The sequence below is a fragment of the Periophthalmus magnuspinnatus genome, chromosome 11, assembly GCF_009829125.3.
Source record: "Periophthalmus magnuspinnatus isolate fPerMag1 chromosome 11, fPerMag1.2.pri, whole genome shotgun sequence".
NCBI lineage: Eukaryota > Metazoa > Chordata > Actinopteri > Gobiiformes > Gobiidae > Periophthalmus > Periophthalmus magnuspinnatus.
Window position 1 is genome coordinate 15,712,524 of NC_047136.2, and position 22,550 is coordinate 15,735,073.

Here is a 22,550-nt window from a genome sequence, read left to right on the forward strand (position 1 = left end):
ATGAATAAGTCTGGATAGCTTCTTATGAAAAATAAATTCTCCTGAGGAGACCCTAAAATGTAAACAGGCTTGATAACCTTGATGGACACACTGTCAAGTCAACAGAATTTTACTTTATCTGGAACAGTTTTAATACACGACATCACTTGTGTTTATTATTTTTTCTAGTCTATAACTTAATGCTCACTATTTGCCATCTCTGAAGTGGTTAACATTCTTTAGTCTGTTCAAAGTAATGTGACAGTGCAAGAGCCCAATTTGAATTTGGACGTAGTTACAGCCTTATGCATACAGTTTGTTAATTATTGGGTTTTTTGTTTGTTTTTGTAGGAATTGTATCACTTATGTTACTTTTTAGAAAGTACAGTGACAGATCCCCAGATCAACGACCTTTCATGAGTCATGTCCTCTTGTCCTACTGGATTCTGTGAGTGCTCTGGACTTCTCCCCTCACTGCTTGGGTGAACTGGTGAGTTTAAATTACCACTGGGGAATAAATATGAATAGGAATCTTGAAGTGAATGTTCACATCATGTTTGCCTTTCTGATACTTAAGTATATTCCGCCTAAGGTACATAGTAAGGATAGCAAAGAAAATAAAATTGTACAAGTACCAATAGGTACAACATGCAGATACTTAGTTTAGTCCTGTTTGTGTTTTTGCCAATCTTAACTTTGTCCAGGTTCCTTCATGTTTCGGTTTAGTTCTCTAGTCCTCATGTGGCCCATACTCCTGATGCTTCTATGATGTGCCCGGTCACGAGTGTAACGTTTAACAACAGTACACAGAATCTACTGTGTTTTGGGGCCAACCCGCGAGAGCAGCGAGTGATTGGACCAGGGTGGAGAGAGAATGCGCGTATGGCGTGCCGCCTTCCCTCGCCTCCCTGTCTCACACTACACGCTGCTGCCGAGCCCAGCTGACAGGGAAGGGACTACCGCTGCCTAAATGGACCAGTTGTGCAGTAGTATCCTTATTGAGACCACTTGTTTTCCTTTGCAACATTTGTAAAACGCCCCAAGAAAAGACTGACAATTACGCACGTCGCCTTGAAGGAGCCTGTGATTCACTTGTGCGTAAATCTTCGCTGAGACTGCTGCCCATCTACTGGTGAGTAACAAGTTATTGCTTTACTTGTAAACGACAATATGTTCGGTTATTATTGTTTTATTTATTTTAAGTTGTTACAAAACAAGTGGCCAGCAACAACTTTTTTTTAGGTCGGTATCGCAATGCTTGGGGGCTGTAGGGATGAAAGATCGAAACGTGGTTGTGGGAGACGCGCACAGGTGACAGAAAACGTTATTTATTTCACTCGCTGATTTGATTTGTGTGACGCCTTGTGCCATTTAAATTCGTGGCGCAGGAAAATGAATAACCCCGCTGCCGGCTGTCACAGGTTGAAGTGAACTCAAGATATGCGTGACGGAGTAAATGTGCCGGGCGCAGATGGAAAAGACCGGGAGGGGGGCGCCTGGTTAGATGGATTGGACGCATGGATTTGTGTGTGCGTGCGCGTGCGTCTGGGAGACCGATTTTCCGCGTGCGCATCCTGTCGTGTATCATTTCCCGTTCACTAAACTGCCACCGTTAACGGGCAGCACCGGCGGACCACGTGTTTGCATCAGCAGCCCGAGCGGCGCGCTGTGTGATTGCAGAGGGCTTGTGGCTGAACTCGCCAGCGCGCGGAGAGAACCAGTAACATGTAATTTCAAGGTAGGCTGCACTCACACATATGTAAAAGGCATCAATTAGTCACATCGCATTTTTTGTGCGGCTGTTCCATGGCGCTCACAATCCATTTGGAAGAGTATGGAGAAAAAAAGGGCTCATTAGCGCTGAGTGGCAACCGGTTTATCACAGCAGCTGGGGGAACAGTAGCTAATATCATGTAAATCATTACTTACACTTGCTCCAAATAGGGTTTCCAGTGATGGATCTAGGAGAGCCACTTGAGTGAATTAATGCCCGGGCCCTTTTGTTCACTATAACTGCATAAAGTAGACTCCCTGACAGACTAATACATCACTGTCATAATTTGTTTTTATCCCACCCCGGCGGGCTCATTAAAACACTATTTGAGGTGACTACTTTGTTGCCTGGGGAAATCTAGGCCCTCCCTCTAGGCGCCTGACGTGCTCCTCCAGGCTCTATCTGTCTGTCTAATGTGGCCCCCTTTCTTAAATCTTTTCTTTATTTATTTTTTCCCTCCGTGCATCCTTCCATCATCAGATAAACATAGCAACAGGGGAGGCAACGCCACTCTGCAGGAATCAGTCTGTCACCCCGAATTTTCAGATGCGCTCACGTGCGTAAAGGTGCGTAAAGATGTTTAAGCGTAAACTAACTCTTTGAAAATGTCTGTAAAAACAACAACAGCAGACGCCAATGGTGAATAAGGCGGTAAGTCAGCAGTGACACTTTTATTTGCTCGGCCGAAATCAGTTCAGTGCATCACCGTCCGCCAAGGCAATACCATCTCGTATTCTCTGGTGTTTTATAGCCGTTAGAGATGTGCATGGGGCTAAAATTCAAGGCTCCGCGGTAACTGTCCACTTAGAACCCTAGAATAGTGTCAATCTGTTATCCCTAACCCTTTATAGGAGGAAAATCCACTGCACAGGGTAAAGTCACAAAGGTCTGCGTATAGGAGGAGAGTGTCTGAATAATAATGTCCAGAGGGTTCTATAAATTACTTTGACCTCTTCACCTTTTAGCTGGATAAGCAAATGTGGCCTGTGTAATTAAAAACTAATCATGGTCTATAGTAATAGACAGGACAAGATATCCTCATAGGGTTTTACACTCTGAACTAACCAGAATTCATCCATCAGAATGAGGGAAAACTATTCAAGCGGAAGGAAATATAGAGTAAGCAATATAAGTATGTAGTGTTTTTCTTCTTTAAAAATAAGGCTTTGGTCTGCTGGTTTGAGATAGCAGATTTGCAAACAATGCAAAATTGTAAGCAGCTTGTTGTTTTTTTTTTTTGTTTTTTTAATACAATAGAACGTGAGATTGACGAGCTCAATTGTTTGTCGTAGTCCATAATCAACCCCCACCCACCCGTTTGAAACCCCGCTGAAAAAACATGACCAATTTCCCACTCTAATACAATTACTTAATATGTCAGACAGCTTCTTTTTATTTGTCATCCCTGCCAATGTTTTTTTGTTTTGTCCTCCCTGCTTTATAAAGATATGTTTGACTTGAGAGCCAAGAATACACTGTTTGTTATTTGTGTAAACCAGTCGAGATAAAACTGTTGGATTTCTGGCTTAATTTGCTTGATAGTTTTCAAAAATAAGAGAATGTTAATATTTCTGTTTTGCTTGAAATTTATCGAGACAATGCCAAACCCTCCTAAATTACAGCTCAGGGGAACATTTGAAAGTGCTCTTTCTGAAGGTTACTCCATCTCCATTGTCCCTCAAATGCCAAATTAGTACAACGCCTGCATTTTAATTTTTGAAGTAGTGATCAGACATTTGTTTAGTAGAACTATTCTATCACAGCTTTTACAAACTAGCTATCATGTAATGCTTAAATGCTTTTATCACCTATGCCAGTTTATAATCTAATCTTTACAAACTATTATCTCTCTCTCTCTCTCTCTCTCTCTCTCTCTCTCTCTCTCTCTCTCTCTCTCTCTCTCTCTCTCTCTCTCTCTCTCTCTCTTATATTATATATATATATATATATATATTTATATATATATATATACAGCTGATTGTTTGACATAAAAGACCACTCACAAGTAGAAGTCAGTGATGTTCTACTACAGTACTTTTACAGTTAGTAATGAACCTCAGTGAAGCATAATGAAGCATAATAAACAGTGACAACCATTTGAAGACATGAAGAAGATGCATTCATTTAAAAAAGGTACATACTCCCACACACCTAAAAATGTGTCACCTCAAATATCTAACTCTACCAACCATCTTAATCCTAACTGAAATATTTGTTCTTTTAGAGTACATATTGTAATTCTTAAAAGGTTGTGACTGCTGATGTGAGGGTTAACGTTAGACAGTCGTTTCAGTGGGACAGTATAGCGCTGCTTATGACCACTCACTCAGAAACAATAGTTTGGACCGTCTCTGGATGGTTATTTTGGCCCGTGCCACACTGATTTTCAACTTTCTTTCATAAATTGCATTACTTCAGATGACCAGATTTGATTGGCTGATTCATGTAACATATCAACATTTCCTTACTATCTTTTTACCCTACAGCACATCCCATGCATCAAAACTGTACAAGCCCTTATTCAGCAAAGTCTCCTCGCTGTGACAGAGGTAGAGCAGTGTGGGAAGGGGTGAGCCGTCTGCTTTCTCTTCCTTCCTCAGACCAGAATGAACAGAAAACTTCAAACTCTTACTGTCCAGCACATCGCCTCCTCTGAGATTAAAAGACATCAGGCCTCAGCATAAAGGCTCTCAGTTTCAAAATGTAAAGATTGATCAACTCTTGATTGTATTTTTCTTTATATACCCCCTAGTTTAATGTAAGGGAGTCCCACATCTAGAGGTCAGTTTTTCCCCATGGTTATAAGTAAGTGATTTGCTAACTGCAGCCTAGAGCCAGATCACAATTTAGATTTTATCACTATTCATGTACACTTTGGATCTTTGTATTGCTTTGAGGAGGCAACTAAAGTCATCATCTTCTGAAAGTTCACACTTAATTGCAACTGGTTAATTAGCATTGCTGAAGTGGAACAATAAGAGGTGTGGGTGGGAAAAACTGATTGATTTAGAAGCAAATCACATATGAATCACAGTACAATGATTTTATGACCATATTACCCATCCCTACTGCAGTCTGTTATTGGTTAGTGTTGCGGTATATGAGTGACAGTAGCTCAGTTGATAGTGTTTGACCACTGATCTGAAGTCGATTCCTGCTCTCGACGTAAACATCATTGGTAGAGCAATCAGATCCACTGACCCACAGGTTGGTGATGTTAGATGAATGCCATGGTTGGGTTCTTGGGCAAGACACTTAACCCGCCTCACTGCTAGTGTCTGCAAATATTGTAAGAATAGTGTAAGAATATGCAAGTGAATGGGTGAGTGGTTTCTTGATGTAAAGTGCTTGAAGTGCCTTAAAGATGGAAAAGCGCTATATAAAAATGTGACTATTTACTACAATTTTGTTGCTTATTCTTAGAAAGGAAACTTATTTATAATTGCAGTTGAAGGTTTCACTGTTTTGATTATTAAAATAAGTGTATTTAATAAACATGTTCTATACTGCACTTAGAGACTTTATAAACATGCTTTTTTTTTTACTAATACTTATGAATAGTGGTGCATTGTAAATATGTCATATACAATAAATCATGTATTAATATATTGCATTTGTGAGTGATGTATTTTATACAATTGTGAAGGACCCTGCGATTCCCTGGGCTATTATTTTCATACCTTTTCTGTATTTTGACTTTAACATTGTGAACAAGTGTGGTTCTGATATAAAACCTGGATGTTTGACTGGTGAGCAAATTATCAGCCTACTTCATTTACCCGGTAGTCATTTATACATACAGGTACAGAACACAATTTGTGGCCGACAGTCAAGCGAGCAATAACACATCAGTGCATTTTCAATTCATAAATGGCATATTGAATTGTACGAGGCAGTCTTTTGTTCTCCCTGGTATTCAGAAGGCTCCAGAGGTGAGGGTTACCTGTATCTCTCCGCTGCAGCGCTGGGTTCGGCTCTCTCAGCACCCCCACGGCACAACGCTCACGGATTACACTCCCGCTCAAATCCTCTGTCATCCCAAAAGTCTCTGTTACAAGAAATTGTCTAATGAGCCACCCTTCACTGCTCCCATCTATCTTCTTACTCACGCCATTCTCTCCCTTCACTCCTTTTATGTGTCACTCTTTCCGCCTGTATCGCTGCATTGATGTGTTGTGCTCCCAGGGACTTTTCTGTCTATTTCCTGGCGTGTAGCGAAGTCAGTGATGTTAACCTGCTCAATATGTCATAAAAAGGGCCTTTTTGTCTGAGCAGCAATTTCCACTTTTGATTTAAAGATGCTGTACCTGATCTTAAAAAAATTGAAAAACAGAACTAGTTCAATGGTTTGCAATGGTCCAAAGTTCTCTCTCACTTACCTTATGTATTCTGAGTATTCTGGTATTATTATTCACCGCAATGAGTTTATAAGAACTTTTCACAGCTGCCAACAGTGCACTTCCTTATTATCAGACAATAGATGCAGATAGTACACAGCAGACATATTTTGAGATCAAGAGCTGCATTGGAGCAGGACACATTTTCAAATACATGAAAAAAATCCGATACAGGGCCTTTAATGTGTTGCCCATTTACGGTCAGAATTTTTTTCAGCCAGTATATCTGATTTTTATCTAGCTGTTGATGGTAGAGCCAATCAAATGCAGTTTTATTCACAAATGAACAATTCTCTTTTGTAAAAAATAATTGGCACTTTTCATGGTTGGTATGTAATAAAAATAGGTGTATTTTCTATGTTTGCATAACCATACAGCACTTAGTTCATTTGAACAATCCTAAGATATGTTCATTAGTGTTTGAATGAAGAATTATCTTGATTTGAGTATATTTTGACTGTTTTTATTGCACTTAAAAATCCAATGTTGTACTACTTTACTACTGGTAAATCTTATTTCAAGATTATTCAAAATAATTCAAGTCTAGTTAAAATGGAGTCAAACCAAGATCAAAGTTGTGCTGTTGTGCTAGCAATATGGACTGACTTAAAACATTGTTTTCTTCAAGAGTGATGTACTGAGAGCAAACTGGGAATGACACATGGGATATTTAGATCAATACTGACAATATGAAAAAAAAAATCAGCACATTGGTCCATACGGAAAAAATGTCAGTCAGTTTGAATCAAAGATAAAATGCCTAATATAAAAATAAGTCCTTGTGTCTGATTTAGCACAGCTACAATCGCAGCTTTTGATTTCCTGTTGTATTGGATTACAGAAGGCAAATTTCTAACTTGCTGTGCATATGTTAGTGAGGCTTTTGTTTTTAGCCGCACAGACAGTAAGAATTATGATGAGGATCAAACAGAGCGGCTGCAGGCTACTCATGACCGAAACCAATCACATTTTATTTAGCAATAAAAGCAAGCGCCACAAGCAAAACAGTGGGCCAGTGATTTAGAGTGGAGTTGGATGTCTGGGACGGCAAAATGCATAATGCATTTAGATGGACAGAAAATAAAAGATATGCACTATGTTATGAAGTAGAAATTGTAGATGCAGATGTTTGCTTCCAAAATGAATAAAAATTGTGGCTTTTGAACCTCAACTTGAAATTATAAAGAATTTATTCACTAGCTTGCCCATTAGCTCATGTACTGTTGTTTGCTTCCACTAAAATAAAACAAAAAAAAAATATCATTATACTTCATTACTAGGCTTGGGGTGTATTGTAGTGAGCTGACCAAACCATTTTCAATAATTGTGAATGAGGCTGCACTGCACAGCTTTGAAAAGATGTGTTTGTAATTAGACTTGCAATGAATGATTTCAGATTAATTTCAGTGCACATTTTAAACACTTTAAGAGGCTTTGAGAGAAGACTGAAATATGAACTGCTTAACTAATACAATGTATCATTCACAGACTGTCCTCAGTGCATCACATTTGTCTTTCTGAACAGACTCCTGAGTGGAAATGGAAGAGCAGTATTTATTAGGATATTATACAAACATGTAACAAATTATTTTATATTCCAAATAAATACATTTTATTATTTATACAAAAGTGAAATGTGGCCTTGCTGTGATTTGATAAACTAAATATCTGTTTTCAGTCACAGCAGCAGGCCAAATATTAGATCGTACCGGCTCAAAAAATACATATCTGCCCATCCCTAAATACAAGAATCCATGCATTTCAGAATATTGTCTAAACACTGGGGTTATTATTATACATTTTAGTTTAGTTTTTTTTAAGACCACATATTTAGTTGTTTGCAGAGGACGTTGTTCTACCTATAAGCTTTGCTCTCTTTGAAAGTTAATTCAACTGATCAATTCAAGTTACAATTTAGATCGGATTGTAATATATTTTGTATCTCTTTTCAGTTCAGTTCAGAAAGTGACAAAATCATGCAAGATTTTGAAATGTAAATGTTTCATGAAAGCTTTCTGAATCCTGCTCCCAAGGTGAGATGTTAAGCCAGTATGTAGAAACAATTAGTTACAGCATAGGAAGAGCATATCACAGAATACTAAAGTTACTTTGCTTTACTTTGATGGTTATTTTAGAATTTCAAAGAGAGCAGAGGAGATGGAGAAGAGCAAGCATCAGTTTTCCATCTCACCAAGTATTCCATTTGTTATGTTCATAAAAAATTAGAAAACCTATAGCTAATCTTTTAAATCCTTGAATAGACAAGGACTGGGTCTTCAGTCTTTGATTTATGGTTTCCAACGTTTCTTGAGATGAGTCCTGCGATGCATCATATCCTCATTGGTCTTTTTAGCCTGAAGGGAAACTGTTGGAGAGATGTGCACGGTTCAACTTAGTAATAACCTCAGCTCCAATTGGCCGGCAGGCTGTCTGGCTGGAGACATTCTAATGCTTTATAGAACTTAACAGGCTCAGCGGGGGAGCACTTCTGTCGCCAAAACCTCCCAGTGCCCACACACAGACAGAGGGCTAAGATGGATAGATGGGTGTATGCACCAAAGTATAGGACCCAGAAGGAGCTCATTACTTTAAGTGGATTGACTCAAGATTAAAAGTTATGGTATCTGCTTCAGAAATGGAAAGTTCCAGCTAACGCTTCAGAGTGACTCATTTGTAAGATGACTAATAACAGAACAAGTTTGAAAGGACTGGGTGCAATACTTTATTTGTACTTGGAATTGTATAAATTGTCTTTTAAAATGTGTCTAAATTTGCTATGTCTAGTTAAGCTCGAAGCAATTATGACAAGTACAGAAAAATGTAAGCAAAAAATGAAAGTGCTGGATTGTATTGAATAATTTAGATCCTTTAGAAATCGGAATGGACGGACCCTCTGTATTATTTCTATCATACATTTGGAGACATTACTCTTTATGGAAATTGAAAACTCGGCTGTTGACATCAATAGTACGGCATTTTGTCCACACATACCAAGTTGTGTGTAGAACTTCAGTTTTAAGTGTTCATATTATATCATATTTATTAAGGCTATAAAAACACTAAACTGGTTTTCTAGATGCAACAAAGCAGCTATACTGTTTTAGTTGGCTATTTAAAGGGCCACTGTATAACTTTTCCTGTGGAGTGTCACCCTGCTTGTCTCCATGTATGTTGTTGCTTTGCGTGAACATGTTCACAGTATGCCATTAATCTTTCTAGCATTTATTATTTTTGTAAAGCCCAAAATCTCGCCTCTTGGGGATTAACAAGATAATTGATTTTATTAACAGAAAGCAAACAGTGTAACAGTCTTGTTGGTCAATAACAGACAGACAGATAGATAAACCCACATTCACACATTAGTCAATCCTATTTTTTTTCTTTTTCTTTCGGTCAAAATTAACTTGAAAACATGCATTCTTGCTATGAGCGGGGTCAGGTGTCCACAGATATGTCCTTATAACTTGGCAGGCATCACTTGCTTGTCTCCACAGAGATAAGTTTCAAGATATACTGTGGAATATTCCAGGCAAAGTAACATCTCCATGAGGACAAAGTGGTGGCAGACGCTGCACCAGAAGCGTTTCATCATGAACAGTGAGTGAATAGATGCAATTAGTAAGTCGGGCACAATTGTGAATAACCAGTTTATACACATGAATAGTTAGTGCTTTGTAGTTATTACACATGAATAGTTAGTGCGTTGTAGTTTAATACACATGAATAGTTAGTGCTTTGTTGTTTAATACATATGTGCACCTAGCAAAAAGTGATTGATACAAAGACGGGTAACGCACAGAGCTCTTGTCAAGTGATAAAAAATAGCTGGTTTTGGGGAATTAATCTTATGGCTCTGTTTCAGCATGCATAGAAAAACTTTAATTTGGTCACTTGAAACATAATTGAGCCATTGTTCAAATCCTTGTACCATTTGTAGCCACTGGTACATGGTACCTTTACTATATAAACAACAAACGTTCATTAGCTTTTGTTGCGAGTTCCATCAGGAGGACAGAAAATAAACTGTTTAATTGTCTTTATCTACAGGGTTAATAGGGGCTTTGTGCAGCACGAGAAAAGCGAGGTGCCCTAATCAAGAATGGCAGGCGGGTACAAAAGTGTGGCTAAAAAGCTAAAAGGTGACTGCCAAAGCCTGACAGAAGACTGAGTGTGCAAATAGTTCATGAATAATTATCTGCCCATCGTCAGACAAAAAATAGCAGGTCAAGAGGCACAAGCACACGGTGAATAGAATTTTGCACCCATAGACAGTCAGATGAGTCGCGCTTCTAACACATTATTCATTCACTGCCCTCATTACAAAAGAGAATGTTGTTTTGAAACGCTAATGGTTCTTAATTGCTTGTTCCATGGCATATTCAAATTGACAGTGCCTGAAGAGAGATGAGAGATGACAATCGACACGCAAGACTTCTTTGGAAACTTTATAACCTTTGGAATCGCAAGTACCATCCAATTAGAGCATCAACAATGCACACGTGTAGTTGTCTTTAGCCTGATGCAGACAGCGAGGGTCATTAGTCGAGTTAATGTCCATGTGTTTTGGCCTGATGGGAGTTTCCAATGCCATTCTCTGTGTGCAAACACACGTGCAGATACGAATATAGGTCTGCCCCGGGGTGGAGGTGCGCACTGCAGGAGACACACATGTGCTCCTCACGCCAGCAGAAGATGAGGAGATTAAGTGGAACCGTGCAAATGGTTTCAGGGAAGTAACACTGTCACATCAGATTAGTTTGATGATACTCGGGCAGTGTCTTTGTTTTTTTTTTTCATTTCACACCAGTCAGACAGATCTATCACACTAATCGTTCCCTCTAACCAACCCCTCAAATTAGTATACACAGCACAAATTAATTCTTTTGTAAATATATGTTTGAATGATTTTTTTTTTTCCTGCCTGTCACATGTTGGCATTCTGATGTGATGGACAATTTTATGTTTGCGCATTAGTGAACAATCTTATGTATGACAGACATCTTAGTAATGCTGTTAACCTTTGCCTGGTAAATCCAGAATGATATCTCTGTATTTTTTAGGGGGTATCAGTCTGGTCTTCACTCCAGGCTGTCTTGAACAAACAACTGTATATAGACTTGAACTAAGGGAGTGTCACCCATAGAGTTCAAATCTAGTCAAATGAAGCTCATCGAGGCTGTTACAGGGGTGAATTTGGAGCCGAGTTTCAAAGTAGGAATTCTGACCATGTGTATCATAGCAACCAAAGAGCCAATCCAAGAGCGAGGCTGTTGAAGGTAACGCCCCTTCCCACCTGTACCACTGGTTTAGCATGGAGTAAACCTGTTGCTAGTAGGAGTGACCTTGGGGAAAGAAGGAGCCTGATTTGTCTGTTATTAATGTTCATATCTTGAGTTAAGGACATAATAGTGAAAGAAAAATATCAGGATCATGTAGAGCAGGTTAATACAAACATTTTAAGATCAAAATGAAGAGCCTGACAGCATCAGTTAGCTATGCCCATTTATACAGTCTATGGTCTCAAGCCAGAACCAGACATGTTCATCCAATCTTTTTTTTTTCCCAGGAACACATGAAATGAAGAAGGTTGCCTATCATTTACAAACAAAATTATATTTCTCTAGACTCATTGATTCTATGGAAATCCCCCATGTTTTCAGGCCCCTGTGATATTTTTTTTCCCCTTTGCCAATGAAAACAAGAGGAAAGTTTTTTTTTAAATGTCTCCGGTGACTAGGAGGACTATTGAAGCGGTGTGTATTCTGTATCCCAGGCAATGTAAACCTTGAATTGTGCACAATCTACAGTTAACTTTAAGTTCAACTAAGGCAACTAAGAACTGAGTCAATTGTACTTTTCAAACATTTTAGGCTGGATCAGTTAAATATCATATAATAGTATAATTGGTTGTAGTTAAAGCAGGCATTGTTGTATGTAATTGTGTTGTATGTTGGAGGTTTAGTTTACGAAAACCAACTGATGTGATGTGTGATTTGAGCAAGTTTTTGCTGTATCCATGGTGACCCTGCATGGAATACTTATGCTAACCAGTTTCAGAGTTTCTACATCAAATATGGCAGTAGACGTTCAGAGGGAATGGCCTCATCACTGACCGAAACAACAGAGCGCAGTGAGAGTAAGGCCGAGGGGAGGCTTTCCTGTTGTGTCTCTGTTCTGCTCTTGGGGGCCTCTAGTGCAGCTGATAATGTCATGGGTATTAAAGTGGTAAAATATCAGTCAAATGATTGTCATATTGGTTGTACTGAATTTAAGAAAATATATTACAAATTAGTTTTCCTCCTTGTATTTTTAGCATACTGCTGCTTGAAACACATTTATCCAGATTATCTTGTTATTTGATATGCTCCGCAAAACAAGGCAACATGAATGCAACAACTGTTTCCTGTTTATGGAAACACGCCACTCGCATTTAAAGATCAAACATTATATAATATTTCCAGTGCATAATGCACATAATGGACTACATAAAGAAACCTGAAATAAATGCATCAAAAACTGATGATAAACCAGAATAAGTTTTGGCTTTAGCCTCGTCTCCCAGTGCCACAAACTTGAAATTACTATGTCTTTTTATGAATCATTGAGATTGGCCAAACAATATGAGTATAATTTAGATATGATTTTAGATTTTATTTATTAAGTAAACATGTGGGGGGTGACGTCAGTGTCTTGTGTAGCAGAGCCAGACCACTGGACCTGGGGCCTTGCTTAAAAGGCACCAAGCCGACCCGCTCCAAGGCGGACCCAAGCGAACCGTGCCGGTGGAAAAGAGGCAATAGATTTGACAAGAGACAGTACATTTTCCACAATATACCTTCCCTTCTCGGTGTAAGTGCACACAGTTCTCTGACATTTCAAATATCTTAAAATAGCAACCTATACAGCTCAAGATGTGAATGAAATATTGCCACAATGTGGTTACCTTCTGCTCTGCTCTGCCTGTCGATCCACTCTTGTGTTGCTCTGCTTGACAGGGCAGGAAATCGCTTTCATTTCTGCTTTAATTCATTTTGATCAAACATGTCGCTCCCAATCAGCCTGCCTTGATTAGGAGATGCACGTACGTATCACAGCCCACCAAGCAGGTAATGGTTGACGCGCTCACACTCATATTATTAGAGTGGGGAGTTTGTAATTGTGTGGGAATAGAGCACACAGAGACGGACAAGCTCATATTTCCCTTTTAGACTTAATTTCTTTTGTTAGAATAGCTCCTCTTATAAAATATTTGAAGAATTACTGTTTTCATTTTTTATGACTCAAGATAATTTTAATTTAATTTAAGGTACTTTTCTGGAGAAATGTCCGTCACCTGTCCATGGAGATGTTATTTCTTTGCCTGGAATGATCCACAGTAAAGCTTTAAACTTGTTTATCTTCATGGAGACAAGCAGGTTGCCAGCACTGTTCCCTCCAAGTTGCGCGCGTGCGCAATTGCGCACTGCTGACACGGTCTCTGCGCACAGAAAATCTGTGCTGCGCACAAAAAAAATCGAACCGGAGTTGAAAATAAAATAAACACACAACAATTCATTCTGCGCTATTTTTCAATGTGAGTCAGTGAGTGTGACCGGGGACGAGCTGCTCCAGACAATTATGTGATTCACATACGTATTTGCGCAGCTTATCCACGTCATTGACAGGCGTCCTCATGTCCCGCTGCCAGAGTTTTAGCTGATGTGGCCGATGTGGAGTGAAGACTCGCTAATGATGCTAATGATGCTAATGATGCTAAGTGTTTAACCCCTTTACGTTCCGACGGCCCGCCCTCGGGCAAAGATCCGCGCGTAAAATTACGTGCGAGTAATTGCGTAATTTTACGTACTGTTTTGCAGCAGTTTTGCGTTTTAAACATGACGAAACGGACAAAACTAAGGAAGTACGCGACCGAGGACACTGTGGATGTTTGTACAAGTGAAACTAGAGGCATCTCGGACCCGGAGCGGTTCGTGGAACCGAGTGAAGATCTAATGATGGACTCAGGAGCAGAGGACCTTATGATTGGATGGACTGGATGCTGTTCCTGATCGGTAAGCGTGGTTTATTCTGCTATTGACTTAATTGTGGGTCAAATGTGTATCATGCGTAATCATTAGCATTAGCTAATGCCAATCTGCGCTTCCCCGACCACCACCAATCATCACACACACACACACCACTTGGGTGAAGTGTCTTGCCTAAGGACACAATGACAGAAGTTGGTCCGAGCGTGACTCGATCCTCCAACCTCTGTCACAGAATGACTGTCACACTGTCACATGTACAGTGTATTATTAGTTTCCAGTGTGTGTTTGTTCACTGTTTGCAGTGTGTGGTTTGTAAATATATATTTGTTTTGACCCATACCACTCGTTTTGACTATATTTTATATACAAATACACATTATATATTGTGTTTTGATATGATATATAAATGTACAGTAATAGAGCAGCTGGGTGTGCAGATACAGATTTCTCTCAGTGTGTATTGGTCATTGATACTGTCACTAGTTCATGAGTTGTAAAAATCAAATGATGTGTCATATACTGAAAGAGTTACCGGACTGTCTCCCAGACACAGTAGGACAATCTCACTCAGTCACAGCAAAAGCTTCACACAATGGCTTATACTCATAATACAAGTCAGAGCTTTATCATAAAAATGTTAAGTGTGTTTTCAACATTGGAGTTTACAGTTGTCTTGGTTTGGTTGGAAGCTCATGTTTTGCCATAGTTAAAATTAAATATTTATACTTCCAATAGCATTAACATACTACACAGGTCATGAGCAAGATTTTTGTCATTTTCATTATATAAGTGGCTAAAGCACTTAATTAAAAGTCTTATAACAGAAATGTAAATGTGGTCATTTGATTATTTTAATAAACCATTTAACTTGGATGGATGCGATGCAGCGTGACCACAGTGCACAGGTCTGATGTCGCTCACAGTGGTCCATGGGACGCTCAGGGAGTTTGTGTGTTTGCTCGTGAAAAATTAGAGGGAACATTGGTTGCCAGACCTGTGAAGTGACAACCCGACTCAAAGCAGGTCTTTAAGGTGTTTGTATTTTTTTAGAAGCTAAGACACATGAAAAGAATTCCAGAAATGTGGGACAAAAAACTGTCACACATGCCTTTCCACCCCACCACCTTATCCCCATTACTGCCCAACCCCACACAATCATACACCTCACAAGCAGTCACATTCACACACACACACACACACACACACACACACACACACACCCCACACACACACACACACACACACACACACCCACACACTTTTGCATACTAAAATATATAAGGCTAGGTATAGATAAATTTATATATAAATATATAAAATATCTATAAAATGGTAATCTTAAAAAAATAAATACACTAAATACATGTAATAATAAACAAATAACAATAACAATTAAGCAATCAAATAAAACAATCAAGTTAAAAAGGTGGGCCTTGAGCCTCGAGGCTGTTCTATAGACGAGGGCTATGGAGCTCATCAGCGACCACTCGCTCAGAAGTAAATCTTCTATTCATTTTTCCATAGACTTAAAAAAAAAAAAAGATTAAGAGTTCAAAGACACCGTGGAGACTAAGCAGCTATGTGGTAACTTATATTCATAACGCCGTTATGTTTTAACTCCAAAAGGGCTGTTTAAAATGCAAGATTCAGTAAAATGCTTTAATAACTTTGCAGTTTATAAAGTGTCAGGAACAGATTTTAAATAAAATTGTAGATGTTGTGGTCATTAGTTAAGACGTAGCTGATTATCCCCAAGCAAGCTTTCAAATGTTTATAAATGTTTATTGTAAATGCCAATACCACCAATTAAGAAAATAAAATTTAAGAAGGAAGTAAATACAGAGCAGTGAGCGTGCACCAGTGACAGTAAACACATGAGGTAGATTAGAGCAATGACAATGGCAAATATATATATATATATATATATATATATTGCAATAGGTCCACTTTAGACCCAGACTTGCCTTTTCTAGTGAATATATTACTACATGAAGTACATTGCTCTATCTGCCTGACTTTGGCTTTGATAGTGTCAGGGAAAAATACACATAGTGAAAATGAGCCTTTCCTTATCTAATAAATCATAATTGAAAAATATGCTGTAAAGAGAGATTAGAGCAGTGCAATATTTTTTTGAGATTGATGCTTGAGGTCCATGGAAGTTATTTGTGCAGTATATTTAGTTGAAAAATGGGTGACATTTTAGTTCAGACAAGTCGCTTGTGGCTATATGAAATCTAATGTAACTGTCAGTGCATTACTACTATACGTGCTACAAACAGGCCAGCACATTTTTAGACATATTATTACACCAGTAATTACTTATATATGGCAATTGTTAATTGCCCAACTCTATAAAAACTTAGGCAGGTGCCCTTCCATACATTGGCTCCAATATATTTTCAGTGGACAAGTTGCCAATAGCCACACAACATAACAAACTCTGAAAAACCAAGGCTGTTTTGGTGACTGACAACCACTCGACTACACATGAGTGACACCAGAATGTTGTTAGAAAACATTACAGCACATGGAAGTGTTACTTTATTTTTGACGTAGCAATCAGCCCCACAATGTTAATGAACACATAATTAACATTTCATAAATAACCTGTCACACACTCTACACATGTTGACCATTTTAAACATTTTTACACATTCATTTTGGGGTTTATTAGTATACTTACACTCTAAACTATAGGCAGAATACTAGGCTAACTTTGGCGCTGTTAATAAGATCAAAGTTCTTTCTAGTATGTTTATTGTGGATGTAAGGACTAAGGACTGAAGACAAGGAGGTGGCAGACCCTTCACCAGAAAACGTTTCATAGTAGTAGACCTCTCACAATAATTACTATATCGACTTATTTTTCAAAATATGATAGATGGAGCTATGATTTTGGGGTGTCAGTATTTATCGTGGGTGCTTTATCTTTGTGCAAGAGGATAATCTTTTTGTTTTTTTTCTGCACTACTATAAGATTTCAGCTGTAGGGGGTTAAATAAATGTCTTCAATATATGTTTGAATATTACTGTCTATTGTTTATATTTTCTTTAGCTATACATCAATCAGAACCAAGAAACTGGGACTAAATGAGGTTTAAAATCAGGACTAAATCGTGAAATAAAGGCCCTCAAATCAATCATGTCTGCAGCAGGATTGACAGGGACTAGGACTGACTGATCTAAACTGGGACTATCCTCTGACTAAATTAATAGTAATAATAGTAATAATAATAATAATGCATTTGATTTATATAGGACTTTTCTTTGACATTCAAAGAGGCTTTACAGAGGCTTATTTATTCATTCCACACTTGGTGGTGGTAAGCTATTATTGTAGCCCCAGCTGCCATGGGGTAGACTGATGGAAGATGCCAATCTGCGCCATCGGCCCTTCCAACCACCACCAACACTCACTCACAAGATGACAACAACAGTTTTTGCCATTGGTGCCCCTCTGTGGCACAAGACCTAGCTCTGCTTAGCTCCTGAGGTCTGACAAGATCAGGCTTTGACCAGGAGGTTTGACCACAAAAGGAGGTTTGGTCACAAAACTGAAAAAAACATATTTACATTGCCATGTTCCCTTTTATTGTTTTGAAAATTGTATTCCTCCCTCACCCTTATTCCTCCTACAAAAAGTCCAGTCTTTAACATTTTGAGTTACACTAAAATGATTCTGTACATGTTCACTGTTTTCCTTAAGCTATAAGAAGTCCTTTATACCTTTACTTGAAGAGTAAACTTGGCTATTATTATGGTTGTTCATAATTTATGTATTCGTATCCATCTTAAAAGTTCACAGAGTTGCTTTTACAATGCAACATGTATCTTTATTGCACCTTCCAGTCACACTGAGACTGCTCAGCTGTAAAAATGCATCTATTCTTGCCTCTAGCTCATGTTCCAATGTGCAGAATTGTATTTACACTTATCTGTCGCTTGCAAAATTGGAAGCGCTAATGCATTTTTCATATTTTTAGAATCTCATCAGTTCCGTGTCTTTCTCTCTCACGCTCATAGATATGTGTTATTTTTCCTGTCTCACGTCTATTTTAATGCTAATGCTCGTGCTCTTCTCCTCTTCTCCTGCTCTTAGAGAAATGGGTTGTCGGCTGCCAAAGTTGAAGAAAGCAGAGGAGAGAACCAGCCCGGGCAACATCTACTCCACTCTGCGGCGCCCCCAGGTGGAGACCAAAGTGGGTGTGGCCTACACCTACCACTTCCTGGACTTCCTTTTGGGCAAAGAAGGTATGGTTCCATACAGGGGTGGGGTATGTTATGCCATATGCTGGGATGATTCATTTTTAAACCTGCACCTTTTCTGCTCACCTCATGTCTGCCTTTATCTCATGTGTGAAAACTTATTAACACCTGCTGTGGGATTTTTTTTTAAAACATGGCCTTGTAAGGATTTAGTACTGCTTCAGTAGAAAGTGTACAACCTAACATTTCTAAGATCTGATTGTTTTGGCAAGTCTTTAGTTTAGAGAAGCTATGACATTGACGACCTTATGTAGTATCTCACTTTTAGGCATACAGAACATGAACAATGCTTGCTTTTTGGTCACCTGTGAACCACTAGTATGGTGTCTGGAGTTAGCATTAGGATTGACTTTTAAATTGTCTTTAGGTTCAAGAACAAATACTTGCTCCCCCAATGTGTCTGTATCTTTTTGTGTGGAGTAAAGGGAAGGCACTAGACATGGCCTTGGGGCTATAAACATCTATCTTTGACTTTTCAGAAGAAGGCAAGGTGTGTGCTTATAATTTCAGCCCAAATATCAGATTAATAACACAGAAGATCACATGTACTTACAACTTACAACAGAGCTGAACCACTAACAAACCTAAACCACTGCACTCACTGCGTTAATAGCCCCTCCTCATACAGCTGATGTCTGCTTCATCTGTTTGGATCATCTTCACATGTCACCACTTTTAAAAGAAGGTTGTTTTGTGGATGATTAATTGTTCTGTACTTAATTGTAGCTGTGTCGTGTAGTACATGCTCTCTCATGAGTTTGTGGCCTCACAGTCTGTAGTCACGCTCAGGCCAAACGTACAGTGTCCTGTTATGAGATTAAACATTTTGCATCATAATACCACTAATTGTACACACTAATTGTTGAAATTGGAAGAGTAGCCAAAAATTGTGTATACAAGTGTACAGTTCTCTAAAATAATATTACTCAAGTAAAAGTACAAAGTAGTGGCCCAAGAAATTATTCAAGTAAAAGTGAAAAAGTATTTAGGGAAACTACTACACAAATAAAATCGAGTGCTGTCTGTAATTTATTTTTTTTGCTTCAAATGATAATAATCTATTTTCAGCAGATAGACCACAAAATGAGAGAAAAAAAAACATGTGAATGAGTGTGTAAGAAATTATTAATTATTGAATCTTGTCAACATAAAGCTTTTGTCAACTAATGGAGGCACAGGGCGTGCCTTTAGTCAACCAATATGTTTACTGAAGTACTAAATGCTTAGCCAAAGGGTAAGCCGAGAGCATCAGGTGACGATGCAACCATATGAAGAGGTTCTTGTTATTCACAGGTCCTAACACTGATATTGGTGCCTCTCTGTGAAACATTAAGCACTCTTGGCTATTTTTTGTCTGAAATAAGATGTTTACACGAAAGATTAGCACATTAACCTTGCACAGCAAGATGGATTCCTGTGATATTTGTGAGTTCACAAACCCAAGAGAATCCATCTTGAGAGACTCCCGCTGTAAGGTTAATAGGGCGGGCAGACCAATCACAGAGCAGCACTGAGGTTTGTGCAAAAGCCAAAGGCGAAGCGCCCAAACAAAACAAACATGGTAACGGCAACAGTCGTACTTCAGCCTATTTTAGCATCAGTACGGATTATTTTGATTCTGAAAAACATGCAGAAGGAAATCCTTGTGTATTTGTGTAAAGGGAAGATGGCTGTTCTTTTCTCTCACCTGGATGTAACAAAAGTTAGATTTTTCGGCTTGTTTCGCTGTTGTGACGCTTCAGCCAATCCCATTTAAATAATAATCATGACGTTCTGAATTTTCTGCTCACTTCAGTGAGAGTAGAACTCACTTCAGAGTGTTACACATATCAATCTGGCCTGAGCCCAGTTAGAGCAACAAGTGAAATATGTGTAAAGATTTTTTTATGATAATATTTTATTTGCTTTTTCACTAAATAAAACAGACAACATTACCAACAACACTCTCCCAAGTAATGCAAATCACATATAAAGTAATTTCAAATTTAAACATAATAGAATGACATGTACATATTGGAGACAAAATAAAAGTATTTCTCCCAAGAGAAAATATATTTTAAAAAAGGAGATACAGCTAACTCTTGTGAGACTATGGCTTTATGATATGGCCTCACTTGACTTAATATCCCGTGCTACATACTTATCACAATTTAAATGATTATATAAAATGGACAGACAGAGCTACTGTACTCTCTCCACGTCTGCACTACTTCCAGTCTGGAGGTTTGAGTCTAATCCAAGCTAATTCTCCCTAAATGACAGTCTGTACAGAGCACACACACACACACACTCTTTGTTTTTCTGCCATGCTCCAGTGTGGCTGTGTGTGGGCACCTCCGAGACTACCCACATCTGCTGTCCCCTCTCCCAGCATTTCAATAAAATGTTTAGGTCAGCAACTCTGAGCGCGCAGCTGTATTTTTCCTTTCTTTATTTATTTACCGTAAGTAGCTCAGGGCGGAACGTGGCTAAGAAGCTCAACTCCTTGCCAGCTCCTGTTGCCGACAGTTCAAAGACTTCTCTAATTCTCAAATTCTGCTGTATTGTGCCCTTCTCTCAAACATCCGCACTTGCCTTGCAGATATTATACTAATGCTGATATATGCTCATCTTGGGAGTAAGAGCGCAATTTATATATATATATTTTTATGTTTGCAAATATGAAAAATACTGTGTTTGTTCGCCTACAGCTTTGCACAACTGTTTGATGGGAATCCTCCAGAGGCTTCTAAAAATAGTAATTCTTCCATTGTGTTAGCCTGCACAGAGATGAGACAGCCAGGGAGGTGCAGAGGAGACTCATAAAACCTATCTTTCAGCTTCATGTAACTCTATCAACCGACATGCAAAAGCAGGTGCAAGGAGCTTTACCAAAGTCCTCCTCCAATGCAACAGTGTAACAGACAGCAGGCCCGGCGTGCAGCCAAGTGACAAGGCCCCGTTTGCCAGTCAGCTTCATGCTTAAGCCAGACTTGTTATGTTTGGCAAATGAGTTGAGGCTGTGGAGTTGGCCGGGAACGATGGAGAGGGAGATCTGGCAAAGTGGAACGTTAGCGCCAACCAGAACTCATCACAGGCCTGAGGAGAGCTCTGCCTTTCCTGAATGTTGCTTAAGGCGGAAAGCGGCTCAATTGTCTAATCGCATCCAGCAGCCTGTAGATGGACACATGCACACACAGACTGGTGCTGTCCAAAACCAATCCCTCGTCTCTATATAATGTACTATATAATTTTTATGATGATGGCTCTAGTGGAGTCTGAATGGCTAATGATAACATACTGGCCGTAAAGTCTCATGGTAAAATGTAAAGAACAGGGGTGGACTATAATTTAAAACATATATACAGGATGTAGCTGACTGTTAAACTGTCCCAGGATCTCGACTGTTTGCAGGACTCAAAATAAGTATAGTAAGAAGAATGTTCCCAGAGATTTATCAGCTTATTATTATTATTATTATTATTATTATTATTATTATTACACATCGCAATAATTAGACGTGTCACAATAATCACTACATTGACTTATCGTTCAATACATGAGATGAAACAATCATTTTTGGAGGTCAGTATTTTGGGGAAGCTTTTGCTATTTTTCTGTACTATGATAAGATTTGAGCTGTAGATGGTTGAATAAATAACTTACATGACTCATTACAGATACAAACTTTTGATTGAGATGTTTCTTTTCGTGCTATTTCTTAATTGCAGGTTGTGTTTTTAATTACAGACATTTAGAATATTTTTTGGGGGGGTGGATAATCATGTGCCATAAATTAGTGTCAATATTATCATGTATATTTTCTCATGCAATATATTACACTTTAAAATGTGTTATCATGACAGGCTTAGCAATAATAAAAAATGGGGTTCTAATATAACTATGCAGACCTTCTTTTCTCTGTATGTAACTGTTCACAACATTGGACAAAAAATGTTGGTTGCCTTTTTTTTATCACAGTCTGATACAGTTGTCAGTGAAGTGTTTTGCCTGTAGACACAGCAACAGAAACGTCCTGACGGGGTCTTCTCTATGCAGAGTTTGCATGTTTAACTAGGCTAAATATGCAAACTAGCTTGGCTCAAAAGGTAATGTCACATTGCT

General features: G+C 38.7%; 1 protein-coding gene across 1 annotated transcript in view; it reads left to right on the forward strand.

Annotated features, from left to right (window-relative positions):
* The first annotated feature begins 18,283 nt into the window (after window positions 1–18,283).
* LOC117379120 (raftlin-like) overlaps window positions 18,284–22,550 on the forward strand; it is a 54,800-nt gene continuing 50,533 nt past the window's right edge. The window contains exon 1 of the mRNA XM_033975836.2: window positions 18,284–18,431. Within this exon, the coding sequence (XP_033831727.1) occupies window positions 18,284–18,431 (148 nt within the window). The remainder of the gene's footprint in view (window positions 18,432–22,550) is intronic.